The 22864-nt window shown below is 38.5% G+C and overlaps 1 protein-coding gene across 7 annotated transcripts in view; it reads right to left on the minus strand.

Moving 5' to 3' along the window:
• LOC112451711 (cAMP-specific 3',5'-cyclic phosphodiesterase, isoforms N/G) overlaps positions 1-22864 on the minus strand; it is a 315563-nt gene that overhangs the window by 134761 nt on the left and 157938 nt on the right. For 2 of the 7 annotated variants that reach the window (XM_025011522.1, XM_025011521.1), the window contains exon 1: positions 3262-3734. The exons of 3 other annotated variants lie outside the window; for them this stretch is intronic. Coding sequence is in view for 1 of the 4 variants with exons in the window: in XM_025011529.1 (XP_024867297.1) it covers positions 9479-9564 (86 nt within the window). In the remaining 3 variants the exon portion in view is untranslated. Of the gene's footprint in view, positions 1-3261; positions 3735-9478; positions 9981-22864 lie in introns of those variants that run through there. 2 more of the 7 variants (XM_025011529.1, XM_025011524.1) reach the window with 2 other exon arrangements.

Below are 22864 nucleotides of genomic sequence, written 5' to 3' on the forward strand. Positions count from 1 at the left end.
GCACAGATGCGGCTTTTCTCAGCGCGACAACCTACTTTCCGTTCCTGGCATCATCGAGAGCGACGCACGAGAACACGATGCGTCTGTCGCGTCGCATCAATGCGACGTGCATCACCGCGCTGTCACGTGGCAGCGAACACCGGCTGCTCCGTAGTGTCAATGTCGACAGCGATCTGGCGAAAAACAAAGTTAGTTCTGGCACACGGTCTGCGCGCGGCCGCACGCACACACGGACATGCAACACGTTTTTTCCGGATATAATTAAATTCGCCGCGGCACGGAGAGCGGGAAAAGCACGGAAGACTCGTTGTCACGGTCCGACGATTCTCGCGCGGCACATGGGGCCATGGTTTCATGAGCGTGCAAAAAAAAGAGGGACTAAAATAGATCAATTAACGGAATCGACGGCGAAATGCGACGGTGAGCGTACCCAGTCCATACAACCGGACATTTTGAATTAATGACTTATCGGAGCACCGCGTTGCGTGTTACGCTGAATATCGAGGTCGTTTCTGTTGTATCGGCACTAATTTAGGTTTCCCGTTTCATTAAAGGGAGATACGCGCGATAAAACGGAAATAAATTATGCATTAATATATACGACGAAAGTATTTTAATGATTTTATTCAATTTATGCGCGTGCGCCCGAATATTTCCGCAGGCTAACCGTATGTAATATGATTGTTATTATAATACATCTCTCCTACAGCCTTTCGAGATAATTAAATGAATTTTTTTCTCTCAGCGTTTAGTATGCACAGGTTAATTGAATTTAAGAGATTTATGAACGGTTTGTGGATGAAAAATGATATTTTTCTTTCCACCCATCCGGGGCCAGACCGAATATTTCGTTCTGCGTTTGGCCTATTTTCGTTTCATCAAATTTCAATTGTAAAATCGAACGCAAGCGTATTTATAAATGAAATTGCGCTGTTACAGAAGAAATAATTCGGTACATCGAAGTAACAACATTCGTAGTTGTTGCAACAAAGCCAGAATAAAGTCCCGAAATACTCGATGTTATCGCTGAATCGCGTTTGATTATTATTTTTAATTAGATCCGATCAGAATCATCCAATTACAACCGTTGGACGCGATATTGCGCTGACATCTAATCATCTACCGATTTATCGATTAAAAATTTCAAAAAGCTCTGTAGAATGTCGAGCCTTTTCTTTATCGAGTTCAAGGTTCGGGCTTTTAAAGCTGAACAAAGAACTTCTTCTACGGCGAAGTACAGCAAGTCGACGGATTCTATCAAGGCGTAATGAGCACCAGTGAAGAAAGTCAATTTTCTTACAGCTACCTGTCAACGTTTTATTTAAACAACTGGCGCACTGGCACAGCCTTCTTCTTCCTTTCACACACGCCTCTGAAATAAAAGCTCTTTCGAAAACAAATTGTATTCTCATTATCGTGCGCAGTTTGCTCGTACAAGAGTGTTAAGCGTTACGTTCTCTTTATACCTTCAACGGGACCCCCTCGGTGTCAGCTCTGTAACGAGATAAAGGCAAACAGAAAACCTGGCTTATATTCTTTCCACCACTGTCACCGCGTTGCCCGCAGGTAAATGACAACCTGCCAGGGGAAAAAATTGGTCGCGATACGCCGCGAGCCGCGCGGTGGGATGTTTTATCTGCTGGATAAACATTCTTCTTTGAATAATTGAAAACTACGTATCTCAAGTGTCACGCGAAGGGGCGAGCGTGTTTCCTATAGAATATATCCTGCGCACGAGGGATCGACAAACTCGTGCGCAGAAAATGAGATGTCACGGCAAAATCGAAACAGGATCAATTTATAATGAATCCCGTGCTGAAAAGAGAGAAATCTAGTTTCGTAATAGCTATCTTTTATCTTGTCGTTACGGTGTTTCGCGCGAAAGGGTTATCACGCTCGCGTGCACCGCTAATTAATGACGTCGGTTTGTCGCGTGCTTTTCCATTACGTTCGCGAGGTGATTCTGAATGCATCGCCTGCTGAGAGATAACGTTGGGAAAATAAGACGATATTCGCCCCACGATGCATATACTCACGGTTCTAAAGTTGGAAGCAGACGAGGAGAAGATCATAACGAGTAGCGCAAGTTCCGTGATAATTTACACGCAACTGCGACGAGATAAACCCGCCTGCGTGCGAACTTCACCGCGCGAAATTGATTCGGGAACTAAATTATTCGGTAATTAAATTACGCGTAATCGTCGCGTGATGTCGGAAACAGCGGATTTAGGCATTCTCGTTATCCTGCAACGTACAACGGGAATAAACAGAAACTCTTACTGCCTCGAAAACACTTTAGTTGTTAAGCTAAACTTTGTTGTTTTAAAGTTCGCGCTTCGGCTGCGCAAGTTTTGAATGATTAATTTAATAACACGTAGAGAATTTTAAGAGAAGCAAAAAAGAAAGAGAGAGCAGCTTCGCAAAAACCTAACATGTCTGCAGATATTGTAAAAATATTTCTCGGTAGCTCCAAGTACTCCAAGGCAAAAAACATGATCGTGATAACATTTATATAATCAGTATTATCTCTTATCACGTATTGTTTCTTATCGCACTTTATTTGATTTCCTACTACAAATAATAAGCAGAATTATTTCTGCACAATTAAAAGTGAGATTTGAAGAAATTTGGAATTTGTCATCTCAGGATGCTATTTTAATATATATAAATTTGATGACGAGTACAAAGTAATCATAAATTGTAACGAGTAAATGTGATTACAACGAATTACTCACATCGTCCGCACGGTTTCGTTATTGAATTGCTCCGATAAACATTTTTCGCACATAACAAATTCAGGTTGCCACTTCGGAAACAATTAAATTGGCTTTTGGTACTTATATATAATTACATTCGCGGCGAGGAAGCGATATTGGGGGATTAGCCTCGCAATCTCCTCTTTCTATAAGAAAAGCATTATATCCCGATCCCATTTCAGAAATTTCCGCACCATGGCTCTGATAACGAAAATGTGTCAACCTCCGGAACTTCGTAACAAAAAAAGCAGAACTTCACTGTGCGCTATTATACCTAATGAAGTTTCACTTCTGCGCACGTTCTCGCATGCTCTGCTAATTATAAAAGCTAACCGAATCGCGGAAGCTCTCTCCGTGGAATAAAAGGATTCGAGAAGTTGGCGCGAACTTCGTAATTAATCGATCCAAATCGAATTTACACGGAAACTATTCGAAGCAAACCCACGCGAACGATGCGAGCAATTGTAATCCGAGTGACTCTTCCGCTTCCCAAGTGGATGCTCACCGCTCGAGTGCTCGTGGAACCTCTCTCCGCGATGCCCTTTGTATTTGCGCCGCATACACGCCGTGAGAATTCACTGGGGGACACAGAAGATATTACGACTTTAGTCGTAGCAACGCTAGTTAGCCCTATTCCAAGGATAACCAGGTTTTCCCTCCTTTTCCCCCCCGTGCCGCAAGCATTATACGAGCGCACCACAATCTACAGAGCAGAACTGGTAATCCAGGAGTTAGTTAACAACTTGTCGGTTGGTGCAACTCGATCGAACCCACGAGGGTTTCCACCGAACGTCGGTCACACACTGATCAGTCGTTGAGACGCGGTCGCGAGACCGTCGTTCCGACTTCCGCCGACGGAAGTAACGACGATCAGCACGGGGATGGTGGAGCGAGACGCGAGGGCCGGCTCGCAGGACGCAGGGGGTGAACAGGCACGAGCACGAGGTCGCGTGAACCGCGCGAGGTCGCGTGTGCTGTCGGACTGAGAGAGCATCGACGAGCTGCCCCCTTGCGAACCTAGCTGGCGAGGAGCGAGGAGGAGCGTCATCGTGCTCACCCGCTGCCGCGGGCATGCTCTCTGTGAGCGTGTGTGAGAGACCTGCGACCATCGTCTCGGGTATTCGCCGTTTCTCCAACCGGCTGTCACTCGCTCGCGATTCTCCGTCTCTGTCGCTTGGTATCGCGTTTCGTGCTTTAGGTGTTCGCTTCCTGTACCCCGGTCCATCTGCCCATCGACGCGCCTAACGGATCGTCGTCGTCAATCACCCGTGACAGGCTGAGAGGACGAACGGGAAAAGCTAACGGCATCAGCCGGGAGGACATTGTGTCCACAGTCCACACGATATCAGATCAAAGAGGATGATGCGATAATATCGAAGATGGGAAATACGACGGATACACGTGGAATCGCAGTTCGTATTTCAGATTTTCAATTATCTTTCATTGATCTTAAATCGAAGCATCGGTGCTTGAGAATAAAAATTATTTTATACAATTTTGCAATGAATATTTGTATATGTATATATGTTTCTAATCAAAACATATAAATACACACTTTTTACGAAATACTTTTCCGAATAAGTTAAAATTTATTATAATAAAATATTTAGGTATTCCGAAGAGATAGATATATTAATTAAATGTGATGTAGGAAGAAGCTACTATTCTTTGACTAACGATCAAATTGGTCAATTGGCGACGCATTATGTAATAATTTCATCAATACGTAATATCTCGGATAGAAATTTGTGAAATATGATATTAGCAGAAACATAGTCGATATTATAAATCTCATTGTCAGTTGCTATAGTTAAATGAAACTTAGTGCTATGGTGAAATTGATTTATTCAGGCCGTAGATGCGAGTCCTAAGCCAGAATTTTCAACGTGGCGCGTTATTAAGTGAGATATAGGAAAAACGACCCTTCACCGAGCGCGCAGAAACGAGCTAGAAGCGCAAGATGTAGTTCTCCGGAGAGTTTTCCTCCCACGCGAAGCGGGTTTTAGAGCTTCATCGAGATGCGACGAGCTCACCCTATATACTCCGGAGAAAACATAAAACATTATCTTTCGCCGAGCTGGCTCTAATCTACCAGACCTCGAGCGAAAACGAGTTTACGCGATGCGGAGAATTCATCATCTCATCCACATTACAAAGTTAGGACACAGGGCGCAATGAAAGTTATCCAGATTATAATATGTTGACTGCGCGAATTATATACTTAGCACGAGCAGATTTGCGCGATATCGTGGTGAAAGCACTCACAGTACAAAATTCAACTGCGACAGAATACCCGGTTCATCGATTCTACACATCCCTTCGCGATCACCGTTGCAAAAGCTTACCGAGAATAAATACCTCTGAGCGAAACAATTTCGCGCTTGAGCGTGTATCGTACACGTAAGTGCGCGATTTTGCAGCGGTAGCATGCCCACGCCAAAACACGAGAGCTTATTGTTTCGTTAACGACGCTTAATATCTCGTGAAGTATAAAAACAGAATACGATTCCAATTTAAAAAGTAAATACGATGGCTGATTAGAGAATACATATCGATGCGCTGATGTCGTAACTGATAATTAATAATTTATCAATGCGCGAAATTTATCACGTGTCAAATATACCTATTTTTATAATATGCCATTTGTAATACGAGTTGGCTTTTCGAAAAATAAAACCCATTTTTCTAAAAAATATGAAATTCAATCCCGCCTATCTCTGAAAAAATATTGGGAAACTGGGTGAAATTTGAAATGTGATTGATGTATAAGGTTACATTTGATGATGTCATTTATTCGCCGACAAGAAGATCGAAGAGCAATCATTGCAAAGCTATTGATACGTTCGATAATCGCGCTTGTATATTTTTCTTCAATTGAACAGATGATGATCTAAAAGTGTCTGCTTTTATGAGATTTGAAAACTCAAGCTGGCGTAACGAGATGAGTCATTGTCTATTTAATCGATTGATGAGTAGCAAATTCACACTTGGCTTCGAATGTAAGTAGAACGTGTTAAAGAGAGATCTAAAAGACACAATATATGCCGACACAAAGAATTGCTCAATTTCACGGTATGCGCTGACATACACAAATTAAGATTAAGTTTATTCTAAGAGTGAGGTAAGTATTATTGAGAGAGAACAGGCGTTTTCCAATGAATCGCAATGAAATGCAAATCGTAGTTAGTAGCTGGCAATGGCTGCAGTTATGTGTAGAATTTACTAATAGCAATTTATAAATAATCAAAAAATTGTTTAATTATCGTGCACATTGATGCCTTCAAGAAACAGAAGAATTTTTGCATTTTATAAATACCTGCATCTCAAATGTATGAGAGCATGTAAAAAGGAAGAGATAACAAGCATATAAGAAATTTAATTAATAAAATTTGATAGGTAGATATTATTTTGATACAATAAATATAAATAAATAATATGCACCAAAATTTTAAATAAATATATCTTTACCTTTTTTCATGTTTGTTCGTCAAGCAAACAGCGTGAGTTTGCGAATTTAATTAATTCTTAACTAAAAGAATTAATTAAACCGATTAAAGATATCGTCGACGGAGTAAGACGTTAAGTACAAAGACGACATGACATAATGTCAACTTGTTCTAAAGTTAATTGCTTTGCAGCACAACTCGGTGGATATAACCAGGTCATATTTCTTTCCCAAGCTTTTGATAGTTCACAATAAAATGAGAGAAAAATTTAACCGGGCGGAGTTAAATAACATAATCTTTTCGTTATTTCGAACCGGTACGCAATAATCCGTAAGAAATGAAGATTGAAGCGCCAGAAATTAGTTCGATAAGTGTTTACGCGACGGCTATAAAGTTTGGCCGCTTCCAAGTTATATTCCCGTGGGCTCGAGAGAGCTTTTCTCTCTCTTTCTTTCGGATCGATTCAACTAGGCATGGTGCATTTCGCACGTCAGCATTTGGCACGAGAAGATTTCGCGATGTGACGCCGATTATTGATCACCGAGACGAAATAATTTCGAATATCGGCAATTTATGCGATCGCTGTGAGAGATTCAAATGGAGTTCTGTGTACCACATGACGTTATTCGCGCGGATATTAGCGACGTTACTGACGATGACGCAGAGAAACGGTCCATTTCCTTAACCCGATATCTGGGAAATAAAGCGACTGATGTCACATCATGCAGCTCGAAGGTGAAATGAAAAGAGAAATGCTATATGCGCGTATACGTATCGTATCCTCTTTCCTTTGGAGTTATAAAAATGTTTCTTTAAGAGCACATTCATACTTGATACACGCTTCTTCAATACAAAGATACGTTACGTTATATACAAGTCTATAGTATCCTGGTTAACAGGAGGTCTGCTTTCTTCGCAGATAAAGAGACTCACAAAAATGGCAAAGCTAATAAAACTGTTATTTTAAGTACGCCTCATTAATCATGTATCATATAGACATTATCTCTCGGCATTCACGGCGGACGACGCAAATAGTCATGATTTTTAATTCACATCGTAATATTTCCTTCATATGCATCCTTCATTTGCTGCGGCGTGCAGAACGATTGCAACGCAACATCTGCACTTTACAGTGCGTCGTTTCCGCGCGTGAAATATGCGTGCGCTGTGAACGATAAATTTTCGCGGCGAAGCACCACGTTGTAAAATTTGAATACCGCACTGGGACAACGCGAGCCCGTAAAATTTTCGAGCGTTACGTTGAGAGAAATTCTACGCAGCGCATAATCACCACGTAAACGCGATGAAGTATATTTCTTTCATTTTAACTGGTTAAATAAATGCTTTTGCGCAGAAAAAGAAAACAGTAGGTATATATAAGTGTAGCAGTACATAACGTAATATATGTAACCAACTTGTTATCGTTACAGATAGATATGTGTATGTAAATATGTGTTAAATAAATATGTAAGGAAGTTTTAAATATGGTGCTAACAGATTTTTTAAATTATAATTTTAATTATAATTAAAAAGTTTATTTGATTATCAATTAAAAGATGTCAATTAAAATAAAATCTGTTTTATAATTGACAATATTGTAATACTCATTTACTCAAACCAATAGAGTAGAACAACTTGTGAGATTTCACGGACTTTCGTGTTTTAGTGATAAATGTTAATGCCTCAAGCTACTCTCTACTTCAACATAAAAGCTCTGCATTTGATTTGAATTATGAACACGCAACAACCGTATGAAACTTCCCTCGGGGGAAACCTTCCATCAGCCGAAATCAAAAATGTTTTTTCACCGAACTGCATACGGATTTAATAAATCATTTTGTACGATAAATTTTCGAAATATTTACTGTACGATTCATTGTATTGTAATCGATATAAATCCATAATACGCAGTACATGAATTGAAGGATCAATCGTCAGAATAATAATATTAGCATGTGATTAGCATTCATCGTTTATCGTTTCGACAATATATCACGATAAATTGCATCGAAATGATGTCTCACTGCCGAAACTTCTAAATATTCATGAAAGAATTAATTAATTCTATCATTCAGAAATATCTTCCATCTGGAGATATGTATTATGCAAACTTTCTTCATGTGGGCGATGTTCATTGGATATATTATGCCTTAAAATTCTAAAATTCTATTAAAATTGCATCGAAATGTTAAAAAATGTGTATAGAAATTGTCTCTGATATAGCATTAGTTTTTTAATTATAAAACATATAAAACTAAAAAATTAGAAGCTATATAGATCTAGAATATGAAGCTACTATAAAGAAGTTATGAAGGTAAGAACTTTAAAAGTAAAATTTAGAAACAGAAACTATTTGTTTTTAAGTAACGTAATAAATTTTCAGTATCTCTTCTCTAAATAAAGATAATATTAGCTTATTTATCGCTAAATAATATGTATTAAAGTTTATTGATGAATTTAACAATACGCCAACGTTGAAAATATGGAATCTAGCTTATCGACTTTGTTAAGTAAAACTGGAGACAGACGGTGAGCCGGTGAACCACAGTATCGATCTAACTGTTAAATATAGCAGAGAAGAGTCCAGCTACGTGAAACCCAGGCAGTATCGCGAAAGATGGCGGTACTATGGTCGTTTTACCAGTAGATGCGGTTACTGTTACCAGTTATCGGTTTAAGGCTACACCACATTTTCTCAATGGATCATCTTATCGCTCGATAAAGCGATTTGATTACTGTCATGACAGATCAAAGTCTGAACAATAATATGTTAAAAAAAAAATGACAAAGGAAAATAAATAATTATTCAGACTTTACTTCGTTTTAGAAGGTCTCGAAATTCTACAATAATAAAAAAGTAATTAAAATGTCGGAATCATGCACATTCATATAAAGATATCTTCACGCGTGCATAGTGAGAATCGATATTTGCTTCGCAAAAATTGGATTGAAAGTCGTTTGTCAAAAATCTAACTTCGGATTGATCGACTTTGATCAATCACACACGGATTTACCAGTAGAGGTGTATGTTTCGATAGACAAATCGTCAGTATGTCAGTATGTTCCCGCAAAAAATCCAGGTCGCGTCATCAGGCCGCTTAGAGCGCGAACGATGCGGCTTTATTTTCGTCAGTTTTCCGAGTGGCAACATTCTCTGCCTACCGCACGCGCAGCTTACCGTGACGGGCTCACCTGGCCGTTGATTTCAATCGTTGACAGATATCTTATCCACGAGAGCGGGAACGGCCAAATTCTCACGTGATTTATCATACTCACCGCAGCTCGTGCCCGACTACCGTCCATCCCCTGCGACGTCTCCTATCTTTCCGGCGCAACGCTTCCGCTATGCTGAGCCTCTCCATCCTGGATGGAGTGACGCGGATAAATTTTTCTCAACCGCTCTTAAAATGCACGCACTTCGCCGATGACGACGACGACGGCCGCGTGACCGTCGTTTCGCGACGGCACAACGACACGCGAAGCCGCGTTAAAAGCGACACGCGACATGTCCCGACTCATCTAAAATTGTAGCACATTAATTCCAGATTCACCGAGCAGATTCCGCGAGCGAGAAGAGGAGCACAAGATTTTTTTCGGACAACACTGCGCGCACTAACGCGAAGATAGGATTCACCATAGGAATTTATGATTAAAAATTGCTATGTATTTTACAATCAAACACACGCAATGTCACACGAGATAAACATTTGTGAAGTTTATTACGTGAAATAATCGATTGTACTTTCTGCTATAATCAAACTGTATCTCGGATGTCGATTAACTTATTTATTTATGCGTTATCGATCATGCAATTACATTGCATCGATCACGATTATTATACCGTAATATGGTTAATTGGCGAAGACGCCAATAAACGTCTTGCGCAAGAGTAGATCACAATCGCTGATTATTACTCGCGATGCGCATTACTGCCGATCGCGAAATACTAATATAGATCGTACTGAAAAGAAAAGCATTTATGTATTTATATTCGCGAATTCTTTTCAAGACACGTCACTCTATTGCACGCGGACTTACTACACTGATCTCGAACTCGAATGACAAAACAACTTCTCCTTGTTCAAGTTGTTGTCACACTTAAACAAGCGGATTTCAAAGGCAAACCAAATTTTCTTAACTCAATGTCTTAAGCACGAGTCATTGATCGCCAAACAATCTGACGGACCGGGTAATTAAATCGGCTGTCGCTGAACGAATAGACGAGGTAAGGCATCTGGACATCGCGACGCGCCGCACACGACTGAATGTCGTATTGTATTTATAGAGCGACTCGGATTATTTTGAACGTCGTCGCTTTTCTCACGTATACGTAGTTTATACGAATTTTCGGAGTCACGACACGCGTAAATGCGTCGTGATATCTTTTTTATGCCCGCTTCTTTTATGTCGTCGTGCGCGTGTTGTAAACGTGCGCCTTCCGCATTAATCTAATTTCGCCGCTGCTTCTTGTCTTCCCACATACCTCGTTTCGCCACTATTAGCCTCCATTTTACGCTTACCGTTGTTTTTGTCACGTTAAGATGCTTAAAATAAAATACTTATTAAACGCACGTACATACAATAAAATGTATGATGCATTAATCCGTGATTTTGTACATATATATGGAATTATTACTATGCTAATCGCAAGCCAGACCGGTTAATGAAGACATAGATTTTCTTTGGCAAGAGTACAGAAGGCATTATTGTTAAATTGCGGCAGCTCCAGTCGTGTACTTTAAAGTGTACACAAGATCGCATGCCAATTACATGTGAAGTATATATATATATATATAAGTACATGTACAGAGCCCAAAAGTTTCTCTCATGTCCATTTCTACCAGTGCAGTTTAACTTCAATCTCGGTTTAACTTACTTTTTATCTTTATTCTCTTAGAACTAAAGAAAGATAAAAAGTAAGTTAAACCGAGATTACAGTTAATCTGTCTTGGTAGAAATGGACATCAAAGATAATATCAATAATTCAATATCTAACCGTATTATAGATTATATATGTATACGTAATACACAAAAAATGTTCTTTATCTCCAACATTTTGCGCACAAAATCATATTAAAAATTTATACATATATTCTGCGTTCTATGTATATCTGAGCTGGCAAGTGTCCACAAATATTAAAGCATCCGTGTACTGTACGAGTCACCAAATTATAGGTATTTTTTGATGCGCGTATACAAGATGAAATTTCGGGTTGCTATACCAGAGCACATGCTCGCATCCGGCGCGTTGTGCAAATATCTGCCAGAGTAGTGACAAATGTTAACTAATGGGGGTTATTAGTTTACGTCAAAGCCCGATTAGAAAATGAGTTACGTCTCGATAAACGATTCTTCATAAATTCACGGGTAACCGACTAAGTAATTCAGCAAGTCGCAGGACACAAGACTTGTAAACACCAGATAATTACGCTTTTTTTTTAGATCGCTCGCCGAGAAGGGAGGAAAGTCGAACGAGACGCAAGGTCGTCGGTTATTTATTATAATCGAGAATTCTCGGTGGCGCGCGACGCTGCCTCCGTATAAATCGTGGGTGTCGGCAGGCCAATTATAATACTTGTATTTTGGGAAACCAAATGTTGCGATGGCCAACTTAGACGTGGAATCGCGAAGCGCGACGTCTCGTTGTTACTCCGCCTCATTTTTCTCGCGGTTCTGCACGAATTTGGCAATCGCGAACGTAACGTGATGCAAGAGAATACGTGAATCATTGTTATAAACGGAACGGAACTACGGCGGTTAAGATAATCGCAAAATTTTTCTCACTAAATGATAAAGGTATACTAACGGTTATTATCATTATTATTCAACTAACGAGGATAAATCTAACATCAGCGTAAATAGCTTACGAAGCATCAGAAAGTACAAGGAACTTGTATTTAATTATAAATAATGAGGGTTACCGAGTAATGTTGTGGTGTACTGCGAAGTAAGTAAATAAATAAGCAAACGAAAAAGATGACGTCTAATTTTTCTCTGCTCAAGGAAAATTTGTTACAAATCTACTTAAAATTTTAAGTTTACTTAAAACATTGCTATATTATATTTGCTTCTCCTATGTTGTAATCATCAAGAATATTTGTCTTCATTATTATAAATAAGACTTTATTACGCAAATGCTGGGGGAGTTTGCTAAAATGAAATTGTTCATTAATTTAAAAAACAGCAATGAGAATGCATTAGGCGTTAATATCAGCAATTCGCTTTATGCTTTTCGTTCAAATTTAATTAATGACAGATTATTTAATTAATTTTATTTATTCAACAACGTCAACTGATTCAGAACGAGAAGTTCGATACCTTCGATTGAAATTTGTTCGAATAAGGTTGTTGTTATTTAAGCTACAACCTTGCCGCAAAACACCACTATTTCATAAAAAATTATTAATTTTTGTTGTATAAAGCAGTAATACGTTCTGGAATTTTCAGTAAATGTATAATAGCAACGTTTTTTTGCACTATTTACAAGATTTCTACTTAATTGTTCAAAAACATGTTACGCAGGAGATGCGCGGATGCAAGAGGCAGTGAAGTTTATAAAAATAAAAGCAAAAATAATTAATCGATATTATTAACCCTTTGTTGCGACATCTTGCCCTAACGCGCTCGTGCAAAGAGAAGCAAGTATGGCGGAAGCAACCGTGTAAAAAGAATATCAGGGGTTGGTCAATATCTCTTTTCGTTTCATTAAGCAACGACCGAGAAGTTTACTATCTGCTGTTTAAATTAATTTGCATAACAGGAGTAAGAAAAACAATAATTTATTTTTAAAAGTGATTAAGAACACAATATACAACTATGGATATTAATCGAAATTGAATGGATATTATAGTAATATGCATTGCTTGTAATAATATTAGTTAATATTAATATTTAATGAGACGATAATGCAATGTTTGATGTTGTTAATAATAATAATATACACTTTAGATATGTAAAATCAAGCTGTCAAAATTGAATCCAATGTATGTATAATTATTATATCATCAACAATAACTTTTTATTAAAGGACATAAATAAAATATAGATTATAATTTTTGTTATATGTATATGTTCTTATTTTAATTATCTTAAATTAAATTGTATTTTACTTCCATATTTCTTCAAATGTTTATTGTTCTATTATTCGCACAAAAATATATCTATATATAAATGTGTAAATGTGTGTATGTATAATGTGTAAATATATGAATATCCAGTGTAAGTATTGCGCTCAGGTCTGTCGGTTTGGTAAACCCAAATGTGCGGATCAGTCATCTCTGCGGAATCGGCTACCGATAAAGGCGCGACAACGCGATGCTGCCATCCGTGAATGTTCTACGAGTTTGCAGAGACAACAAATATTATCATCTGCAGTAAACTTTACAGTTCCAAATTTTGTTGAATATTTATGTTAAGTTGCAATTATGCTAAAACAATTTTTGCTCCGAAATAACACCATAGATTAGAAACAAACGTCCTTTTTTCTAAACTACACTATGACAAAGGACTTACAAAATCCTTAAATAAAATACATTTTATTACAAGTTAGAACGTTAAAATATAAATTTTATTATAATTTACATTAGTGGAAAAGCTTGCTAAATCCTCGTAGAAAATATACATTTTTTATGTAGAAATAGACCACGAAGCACTGTGCAAAGGTACGGATTTAATGGCGGTATAAACAGCTAGCGTGGAAAAGAAAAGTAAGACGTAGGACACAGTGGCGATAGCGTACAAGCATTAAAATGCAAATGAAAGTGGCGCGGCAAGAGAAGGATAAGACAAAGTCGACCGTTATTCGCGATAGAGAGTTCTTCCGCGAATTTACTCGGCTATTCTACTGTTACGAGCGAGTCGCAACTAATACGACATACAAATACATCGGATATTCAGGCCGAAACTGTACGACTTGGTTTTCCGATGACAGTTATAATAAACTGTACTTCGGCAAACACGATGGTTCGATTTTGTCCGGAAAGAAAGCCAAATACCGACCTACATCAGTGTTCGATAGCAATGGAGTATAAGAGCCAACAGCGAAAGTATATTTTATTAGCAATCGAGACAGATATACGTTTGATTTTTCAAACACTGATTATTAGATTATAAGATGCTATATAAAAGACGCTCACGCCACTTCGTAATTTTCCCTTCTAAAATCTAAAGAAATTTTACAGTAGGTTTCTCTTTGTTAAATACTAGATTTGTTTTAAATAAGAAATCTGTGATAAAAAAATTTCATCGACTCTGTATATTAATAAAGGAAATTATATTTTAATGAAACAACAGCGGTATTTCCAGGGTACCCTTATTAGCGAAGAAATTCACGTTTAATTTAATTGCACACACATTGCAGTTGTTCGCGGAGGGAAGGATTTATCTCGGATCTCGATCTTCGTCGTTTCTCTCTAAAAAGGAACTGGCAAGAGATGCATTTCATCTCGACGGGCACGTTAAGGCGAGAGAGTCGCGCCGTTCCTATTAGAGATCTCCTCTTACGCAACGGTGTCGAAGAATGCCATTTCCCCGCCCGCGCTATTCTCCGGCGATGAATGAGCAAAGGAATTTCTCGAGACTCGAGCTTCGCGCTCGCGCGCGCGCCAAGCGTCTACGCGGATGCTTCTACGTGTTACACGAAAAGCTACTCGGCGCTCGCGACCCATTATGCAAATTGCGCCTACTGGCAACGAAATGTATGCGTTTGTGGGTGCATACCTTGAGGTCATCGGTGGCGGTGGCGGTATACAGAGCCACGACTCTCCAAGATAGCGTAAACCCGTTGCGCGAGTAGTGGTAATACGCGATAGCGAGGAAGAGCTCGGCGTGACGGATGGTGCAGGCGATATTCATTTGCGAGAATTCGTAATTATCGCCATCGGTATCCGCCGCGTCTCGTGCGCGATGTGAATGGAAGGAGCTTAATCGCCACGAGATCGACTACATAGGTACAAGAGAGAAGGATAGGAATTCATGACGCAACCCGCCGTCGCAAACTATTCCGAGGATTACAATTTACTTAGCGTTAAGTCTAGATAAATGCGAGTCTATTCTCAAATAGCGCGCGAATGCTGTAACGTACGATTCGTACCCGCAACAGTGTAGAAGGTCATAGGATGTGTTGCGAGGCATGAGTTGCCGAGTTCTCTCGAGCTGGCGGAAAATTTCTATAAATATTTAAGCTGTTTGAAATCCATTAGTATATTTAATAGTGATTTATGTAGCTTTCTATTGCGGCTGAAATAAGCTTTATCGAGCTTAACCTCTGCTTAATGACGTGCCTACTTGAATAACATAAAATGAAATATTAGGAACAATATAAATTGCAGGTGGTAAACTTTAATGTAACGCAAATAGATATATATGGAACTAACAACGGATAAAAACTAAGCTATAATGTAAAAACTAAGCACAACGTATTCTTTATATCTCGCTTTTGTTTAATGAAGTAAACGATATGTTAAAGTCGGCTTATTATATGTTAAATCGAATCGATAATTACGAGCGCACTTTCAGTTTTCGTTTTTAAAGAAAGGACGTTACCAATCAAAATCTGGATAATTGGTTAATATCCGGAGCGCGTCGGATTCCTCCCCTCCCCCCTTGCGATAACTTGATCAAATACTGGTACGTCCCAGGCGCACCAGGTCCACCGAGGCGTTTTCGCAAGTTCCCCTGTACGATTCTAACGTAATTCACTTTACTTCGCGCGATGATGATCAAAGTTGTGTCCGTCCTTTCGTAAAAGTTTTATGTGATCTAAAGGTACCATTTTTCGCGAAGATTGAACGGAAGCCGATAGCGTATAGAACTTAACCGAATTGGATTAACAATCCGTTTGTTTTAAACGCGAAATCGATAATAGGTTAACACAGAAACCAATGTTATTACATTGAAAGCACATTAATCTCTCCTTATACAAAAAATAAAAGTAAAATTTCAGTATTGAATATCCCGATAAATTTCCCTGAGATGCTAGAAATTCATTTTCATAATACACCAAGTACTGCGAGGAATATCTCCAAACCGAAGCCACAATGACCAAATTAATAAAACACGAACCACCAGGGAACAAGAATGACCACATTCGATTCCTAACTGAGATAATACAATATCAATTTCCTCGCAGTGGAGGAAACTAACATATTTTAATATTTAATATAAAATTTTGGTTATCTATATTTCCCCTACAAAGTTTATTTATTCTGCACATATACGTATTCGATTTCTATTTGATTAATTGTAAAAATTCATAATTTTGTTTACAACTAGATATCCTGATCTCTGGTATTTATTTTAAATAGATCCAGTAGACAAGTATTTTGTTATTAAATAATTAATATCATATAAGATTAAGTAATATTGCTCGGCTGCTAACATGCATCAAAGGCCTCGTCAGCGAGCCGATCCGCTCGGCAAATACCGTTAATATCATAACAGCACGTGCATTAATTGCACACCCCATACACAACCATCAAAGGTAGTCTTGTATCGACATGTATACACTGCGATGTTAACCCTTTTAGTACCCCTGTTGTCGAATGGCGTCAAAGGAACGAATATAACATGATGTGACGCGTTCGCACTAGTAAGCCTGTCCCACCGTTTCCTAGTGCGGTTATAGTTGCGGTTAAAATAGTTTCGAGTTACCGCGAAATATAATCCTACCGGACGAAAAAAATTGGGCAAAACGTAAATTAATTTCGCAACAAGGTGCCAAGAAAATAACAAGTGTCCAGCTGTGTCAAAAGTCGTTAGGCACGCCGCCAATCTGCGTCATACTTACTTCCAAGGACACACCGTGGATTTTCGGGAAGGGTAGCAGCCAGAGCATGCCAGGGATGCAGGGGTGCCCGTGTCGCGGATAGTCAGTCGAGGAGGGGTAGGGCTAGTTATGCGATGGGGTTCACCGAGTGGTGGGGGGGACGAAAGTACATTTCGAGGTCGGTCGATACCACTGTCCGTCGAAGCGCCATCGCGCCACGTGCTTTGCACCATGCTCTGCTGTTTTCGCGATCAATCTTGCAAAAACGCATCCGACTTGAAAATTGCTTTTTCCCTCCCTCAAGTCGCGAGTGTTCCCAACGTTCCACTCGCATTTAGATTAGTTTGTTATTCGCATAATCGAGTCTTGATTCTGTAATCCTCGCGTAATTTTATTAAATCTGCAAAATGAATTTGCAATATTAATTTCCCGAGAAAATTGTTACAGCAAAACTTCGGAGAAGTCAGCGTCAAAGACAAACGAAGAAAATTAGAAATATATGAGGAAACCGTAAATCGATTGTAATCTAGAGATTATCGCGTTATGAACATTTTTAAAAATACGCGCTCTTGTAGAAGCTGTCAATCAGCTTTCTCACAAAACATCCGTTAAACAGAAATACTTACAAAAAATTACACGTGTAGGATATCGAACGATCGATACCCTTGAAGGCAAATGCAAGTCTCGGATTATTGCCGCAGAATGCAACTACGAGCTATTCGCAAAAGCGACCAATATCGACAGATATGGGCGTGACGCAGCGTATCCTTCTTGACATTCTACAGTTCTTTGATGTAGTAAATAGACACGAGGATACATCGTACATTTCGCATTAAGCTCTATATGAATTTGTACCTATTCGCCTGTGCATAGCCGTGAAACATTTTCAATGTATGCAGCGCGCATTTCCGAGTGGCTCGAACAACACGAAAATATTTATCTCTCTTTCGAAATTATCATTATTTTAAATATTATTTATTCTGTCAGATCTATGTATTTGTATTTTTTAATATGTAATATGTATATTATTAAAATAAATTAATTTATCATTATTACTCAAAACATTAAATTAAATACATTATAATGTTCTATGTCACAACTTAATTTTCTCATGCAAATTTTGATAACAAACTTTGACGAGATTCATTTCCAGATTCTCGAGATAGTTGCCAAAATTATTATTAAATCCTGTCTACACGAGAAATACGCAGTTTCTCTAACTACCAATTCTCGTGACTGTAAATCTTATTTTAGGTAAGGCTATGCACCCGCGCGAAGTTTTCCGCCGTCCGTCGGCATATGCAGACGATCTATCACTACGTACGTTTTTCTTTTTTAAATCTTCTTTTACGAAGATTAATATCGTGACACGACGTGGACTAGCCCTTAACGAACGAAGCGAGCCACCTGTCATCGATAAGAGACCCCCCAAGTACGAGGTATTAACCTTGATTAATTTAATTCCCTTTCTCTCATATTTATAGCTCGGGGAACGATTTCCAAGCGGTACGCGCCGGATAGTCCCGCGGATATATTCGGCCTCGCTTCGAAGCGGAAGATCGCGTGCAACCGGTACATTACGACCGCCGTGAAAGCTCAACCGGCGGAGCTTTTATAGGTCAAGTTCTCGTTTCGTCTCGCGAGGAAGTACATGCCCATCGTCGGATCGTGCATGTATATGCGCATTCACGGGCGAAACAGTCGTGTGCACGATCTGCCCTAGGCCTAGACCCCAATTCGCGCCCAGCTGTCTCGTGATAGCATTCGCCATCCATCGCATTTCCCACCTAATGCTTAGTCACGTTCCTAATTAAATTGCAATAATGAATATTGAATTGACCGGCGTGACGGCTGAGCACAGCTGAGCACGGAGAAAGCTGGATGAATAGTGCAAAACGAAAATCGTTTTATGTATTCGCGAGACTCCGGAATCCGCCGCTGCGGAAACGTCTCCCGAGAAACAAAAGGGACATTAACGAGGGACTGAATTTCCCTTCGGTGAAGTTGGTAAGAAATAAAATTCTCAAGTTCATCTCCAAGCCCAAATTGGATAAAATGGGATTTGGCGAAAGCAAAAAGATCGAGAAGTTGCTATCCCGAGTTCTGGATTCGGATATACCGCCATAGTAAGGTTTGTATCAGTATATATTTTGTAGAGCTTCCGAACAAGCCCGCAAAGCCACTCTGTTTTTGCTGCAGATCTTCTGGCCTCTTCAAAACTCGACGCAAACTAGAGTTTATAGATAAACTTCTTTGAATACGCACCTTGTCTTTGTCCTACGGATCAAAACTGAGCGTGTACGACATCGTTGAAAAGAACAATAGATACCCCGTTTGTAATTCATACTCAAATATAAATCGTCACGAATATTTGTCTTGGAAAAAGGAATTATCATTAAAACTCGCATTAAAATTAAATTTCACGTCCCTGGGTCACTCTTTATATACGGAATACCATTGTTCCACGTATCATACATCATCTTCGTACGAATTAGTTATACCGGAATTTACAGAGCACGAAATGAAAAAATTCGCGGATATATCAGTGCTCTGTGTAATACCAGACGGCGTTAATTATGTGCGACGTTAATTACTGGATTGTACAAACAACACGTTTCGCCGCAAATTATTATGTGCCGGTGTGGTAATACGAGATCGCAAAATTTACGATAATCGGTGTTGCGTGAAAGTAAGGACCGTGTTGACAGCTAAAATTTCAATGTATGAATACGCGTTGTATGTATTGACGTTATTAGCGAGTGTAGCAAACATAGCGTTAAATATCTGCTTTAATAACCGTATATTTTAAGATATAATTAATTGAAAGTTGTTGCAAAGCCAAAATGTCAACAATTGCAAATAAGGGTAATTTATTTTATAGAAAATGGAAAAAAGAAATCAAATAAATGGTAAACATTGAGTTTTCTCTATAGGATGAAATTTTGCGGAAATTATTTAACGTCAGCATACTATTGAACATAGGATACGAGTAAAATGTGAAAGATAAAAGGAATAATTTACATTCTCTCAGGACCAATTTAACTAGAGTGTGCTAAATCGCAAAAGCGATTCATATGAATGTGGCAGATGGTTTTATTTCGCCAAATTGAATCCCAAGTGCGCCATTCTTACATCTGGCCGAATTCTGTCGAATTTAAAGATTCATGCTATTTTTACTCTTTCGCAATTTCTCTCCAAGATTTTGTAAGAAATTTTAACATTTCTGTCTCACTCTCAACTTCTTTTATAAAGAATGATATAAATTATTTAAGACCAATTAGCTAATCAATTCTCTAACGCCAATAATATTAATTCTCTGGCAAAAAAGACCAAAATGAGATAGCATATATGCCAATGACAGATTTTTTTACCGTGATAAAGAATTACTTTTGTTTAATCGTGCGTTACAAAGATTTAATTATAATTGATTTAATCATTCCAATCCACTTTTATTAATTTGCCCAATAAAAACCGTGTAGTGGCTCAAGAGGCGACGCACGAATATCGTCGAGTGAACAGAGAGATAGTATTTTGTTGAAAAATAAATACGGGAAACCACAAACTCAAAACCGTCGAATATACTCGCCTAGTAAACAATAACGGAAAGTGTGGCCTATGTTTATATATTTGTATACATATCTTAGAGTAATGATATTGAAATTAAATTCAATTAAATCAATTTTCGCAAATAATTAAAACAATTTAATTCGATAATTTATTTTACATGTAAAAAATCATTTAATATATATAATTATATTCTGCGACAAGACTTCTCTAAAAATTGTTATTCTATGCATCTCGATATCAATATTATAATACAATAAATTATTATTATTCAATAGATTATTACTTTTAATATTAAATTATTTTCAAATTAATTCAACATAATTTTTTCATTTTAATGCTGACAACTTTTGTTATTCCAATAGTAATATGCATTGTAAATTTTTTACCTCATCTTTCTTGCAGCGAAATTCAATCACGGTCCATCAGATTTAATTGACCGTATATATGGACGGAAATAACAAGAAAGACTCTTGCTCTGGCTCCTCTTTTAAAGCAACGATATTACGAATAATTTTATCGCAGGGAAATGCGAAAGCAAAAAGCATGATGTAAGAACCGGGCAGATGCCTTAACACCCGGCGAGCCGTACCGCAATAATTACGGGAAAATCGTAAAAGGACGAATACAGAATGCATGCTAACGTTAAAAGGGTAAAGGTAATACGCGCTTCGAGGCGCTCTACATGGCTTTGCCGGTGTATGCAAAAAGACTTTTGGTCTTGCTGAAAACGACCCGAGGGCAAGCTCAACTCGGCACTGCGCGACGCAGCGGCACAACCCGTTATGAGCTCCTTCAATATATCACGCCGCAAAGTAAATGAAGTTAAAAACCACGTGACACAACGCTCGTAAACTTAAGTACATTTCATAATTCGTATATGCATATGGGTAAGTGAAACGTGCATGTATTATGTATTACAACATATATTACATAACGTCTGTAGCGGGCAAAATTCTAATACGAGAAAATAAACATTATTACAAAAAACAAATTAAAGTAAACAGTGCAAGAACGTTTTTCAATTACGCGTTTAAACAGTGATACATTCCGCTACCGCGCAAGATTTTAATTATTTTTACATTAATTAACATTAGCATCGCCCTTAACGTCATTACATGAGAATAAATGTAAAAAGTTACAAAGAGAATAACGTAAAACTGAAGTTGGCGCGAGGAAGATCTTAACGGAATAATACTGGAAAACGTCGTTACACATTGTCAAATATGATAACTCGGGAATCAAGTTTCAACGTTATAACGCGCGACTCGAAATTGCTTTCGAACGCAGCGTTAGTCATTCTCTTACGACTTCTGTACGTATTCTATTTCGCTTCAAAGTTAAACCGTCTTCTTCAAACACTTGCAGTAATGCATGAAGCAGAAACGTAAAGATATCTCTGAGAAAATTACAGCAGTCGAGAAGACATCGCGTCTTGCAAAGTATTTAAAGTGATGGAATTATAGAGTAGGAAAATAGTGGCAAAAGAGTAACAGATTAAAACAGCAAAGATTCTAAAAAAGTTAAATCGTCAAAGCGAGCTAAAAGCAATATGTAATAAATCTACAATTCCAATTTCGTGCATGCATTTCGGTCATGAGACTCCCTATTATTTCCACTAAAACTAAAGATTATCCAGGCTCGAATAAAGTTTGGTGCACAGGTCGCACTTAATTATCATTTTCGTTGCACGAGATGATAAGAAAATAGAAGAAAAAGCTGATTCGCTGGCGCAAACGTAATTCGGTAAAACGACAAGAAAATTGGCCACGTCGATCCGACGTTGCTCACCATGCACATTTTTTCTCACCCGGTATAATTAGACTCAACGAGTAGGCAAATGGTAATTCAATTCCGCAAACATTACACCTGCCAGCGTCAGCGTAGCTGTGTCGTGTATACGATATTACGATGTAATTCACGAAATGTGCATGCATGCGCGCGGACACGTTTACATGCGCGTACACGTGCAAACTTTGAAATGTACCACAAACGAGGGAAATTCGCGATGAGAGCTACCCGCTAGTGAAATTTTCACTCTCGAGTCCATTTGGGAAATTACACTTTTTAAGTTTGTACAATCGATTGCTCGGTCGAATGATATCAATTTGCGAAAGAATTGTCAGTTAACACGAGATGTTTATTTTTTCATGTGACGAATTATTTAGCCTTCCCTTTTCTTCGTGTGGTTCCGTCGATATCACAGTGGCAAAACAAGATCGTCGAATTGCAACGCGCGTCGTAATTCCTTGTGGAAACGCGGCGTGACGAATGCAAATCATCAATGATTAACATCAGCTGACACTTTTGTCGCCAGCAGACATTATGACGCA

Source organism: Temnothorax curvispinosus, unplaced genomic scaffold (genome assembly GCF_003070985.1).
Source record: "Temnothorax curvispinosus isolate PA1 unplaced genomic scaffold, ASM307098v1 QBEX01002454.1, whole genome shotgun sequence".
Classification (NCBI taxonomy): domain Eukaryota; kingdom Metazoa; phylum Arthropoda; class Insecta; order Hymenoptera; family Formicidae; genus Temnothorax; species Temnothorax curvispinosus.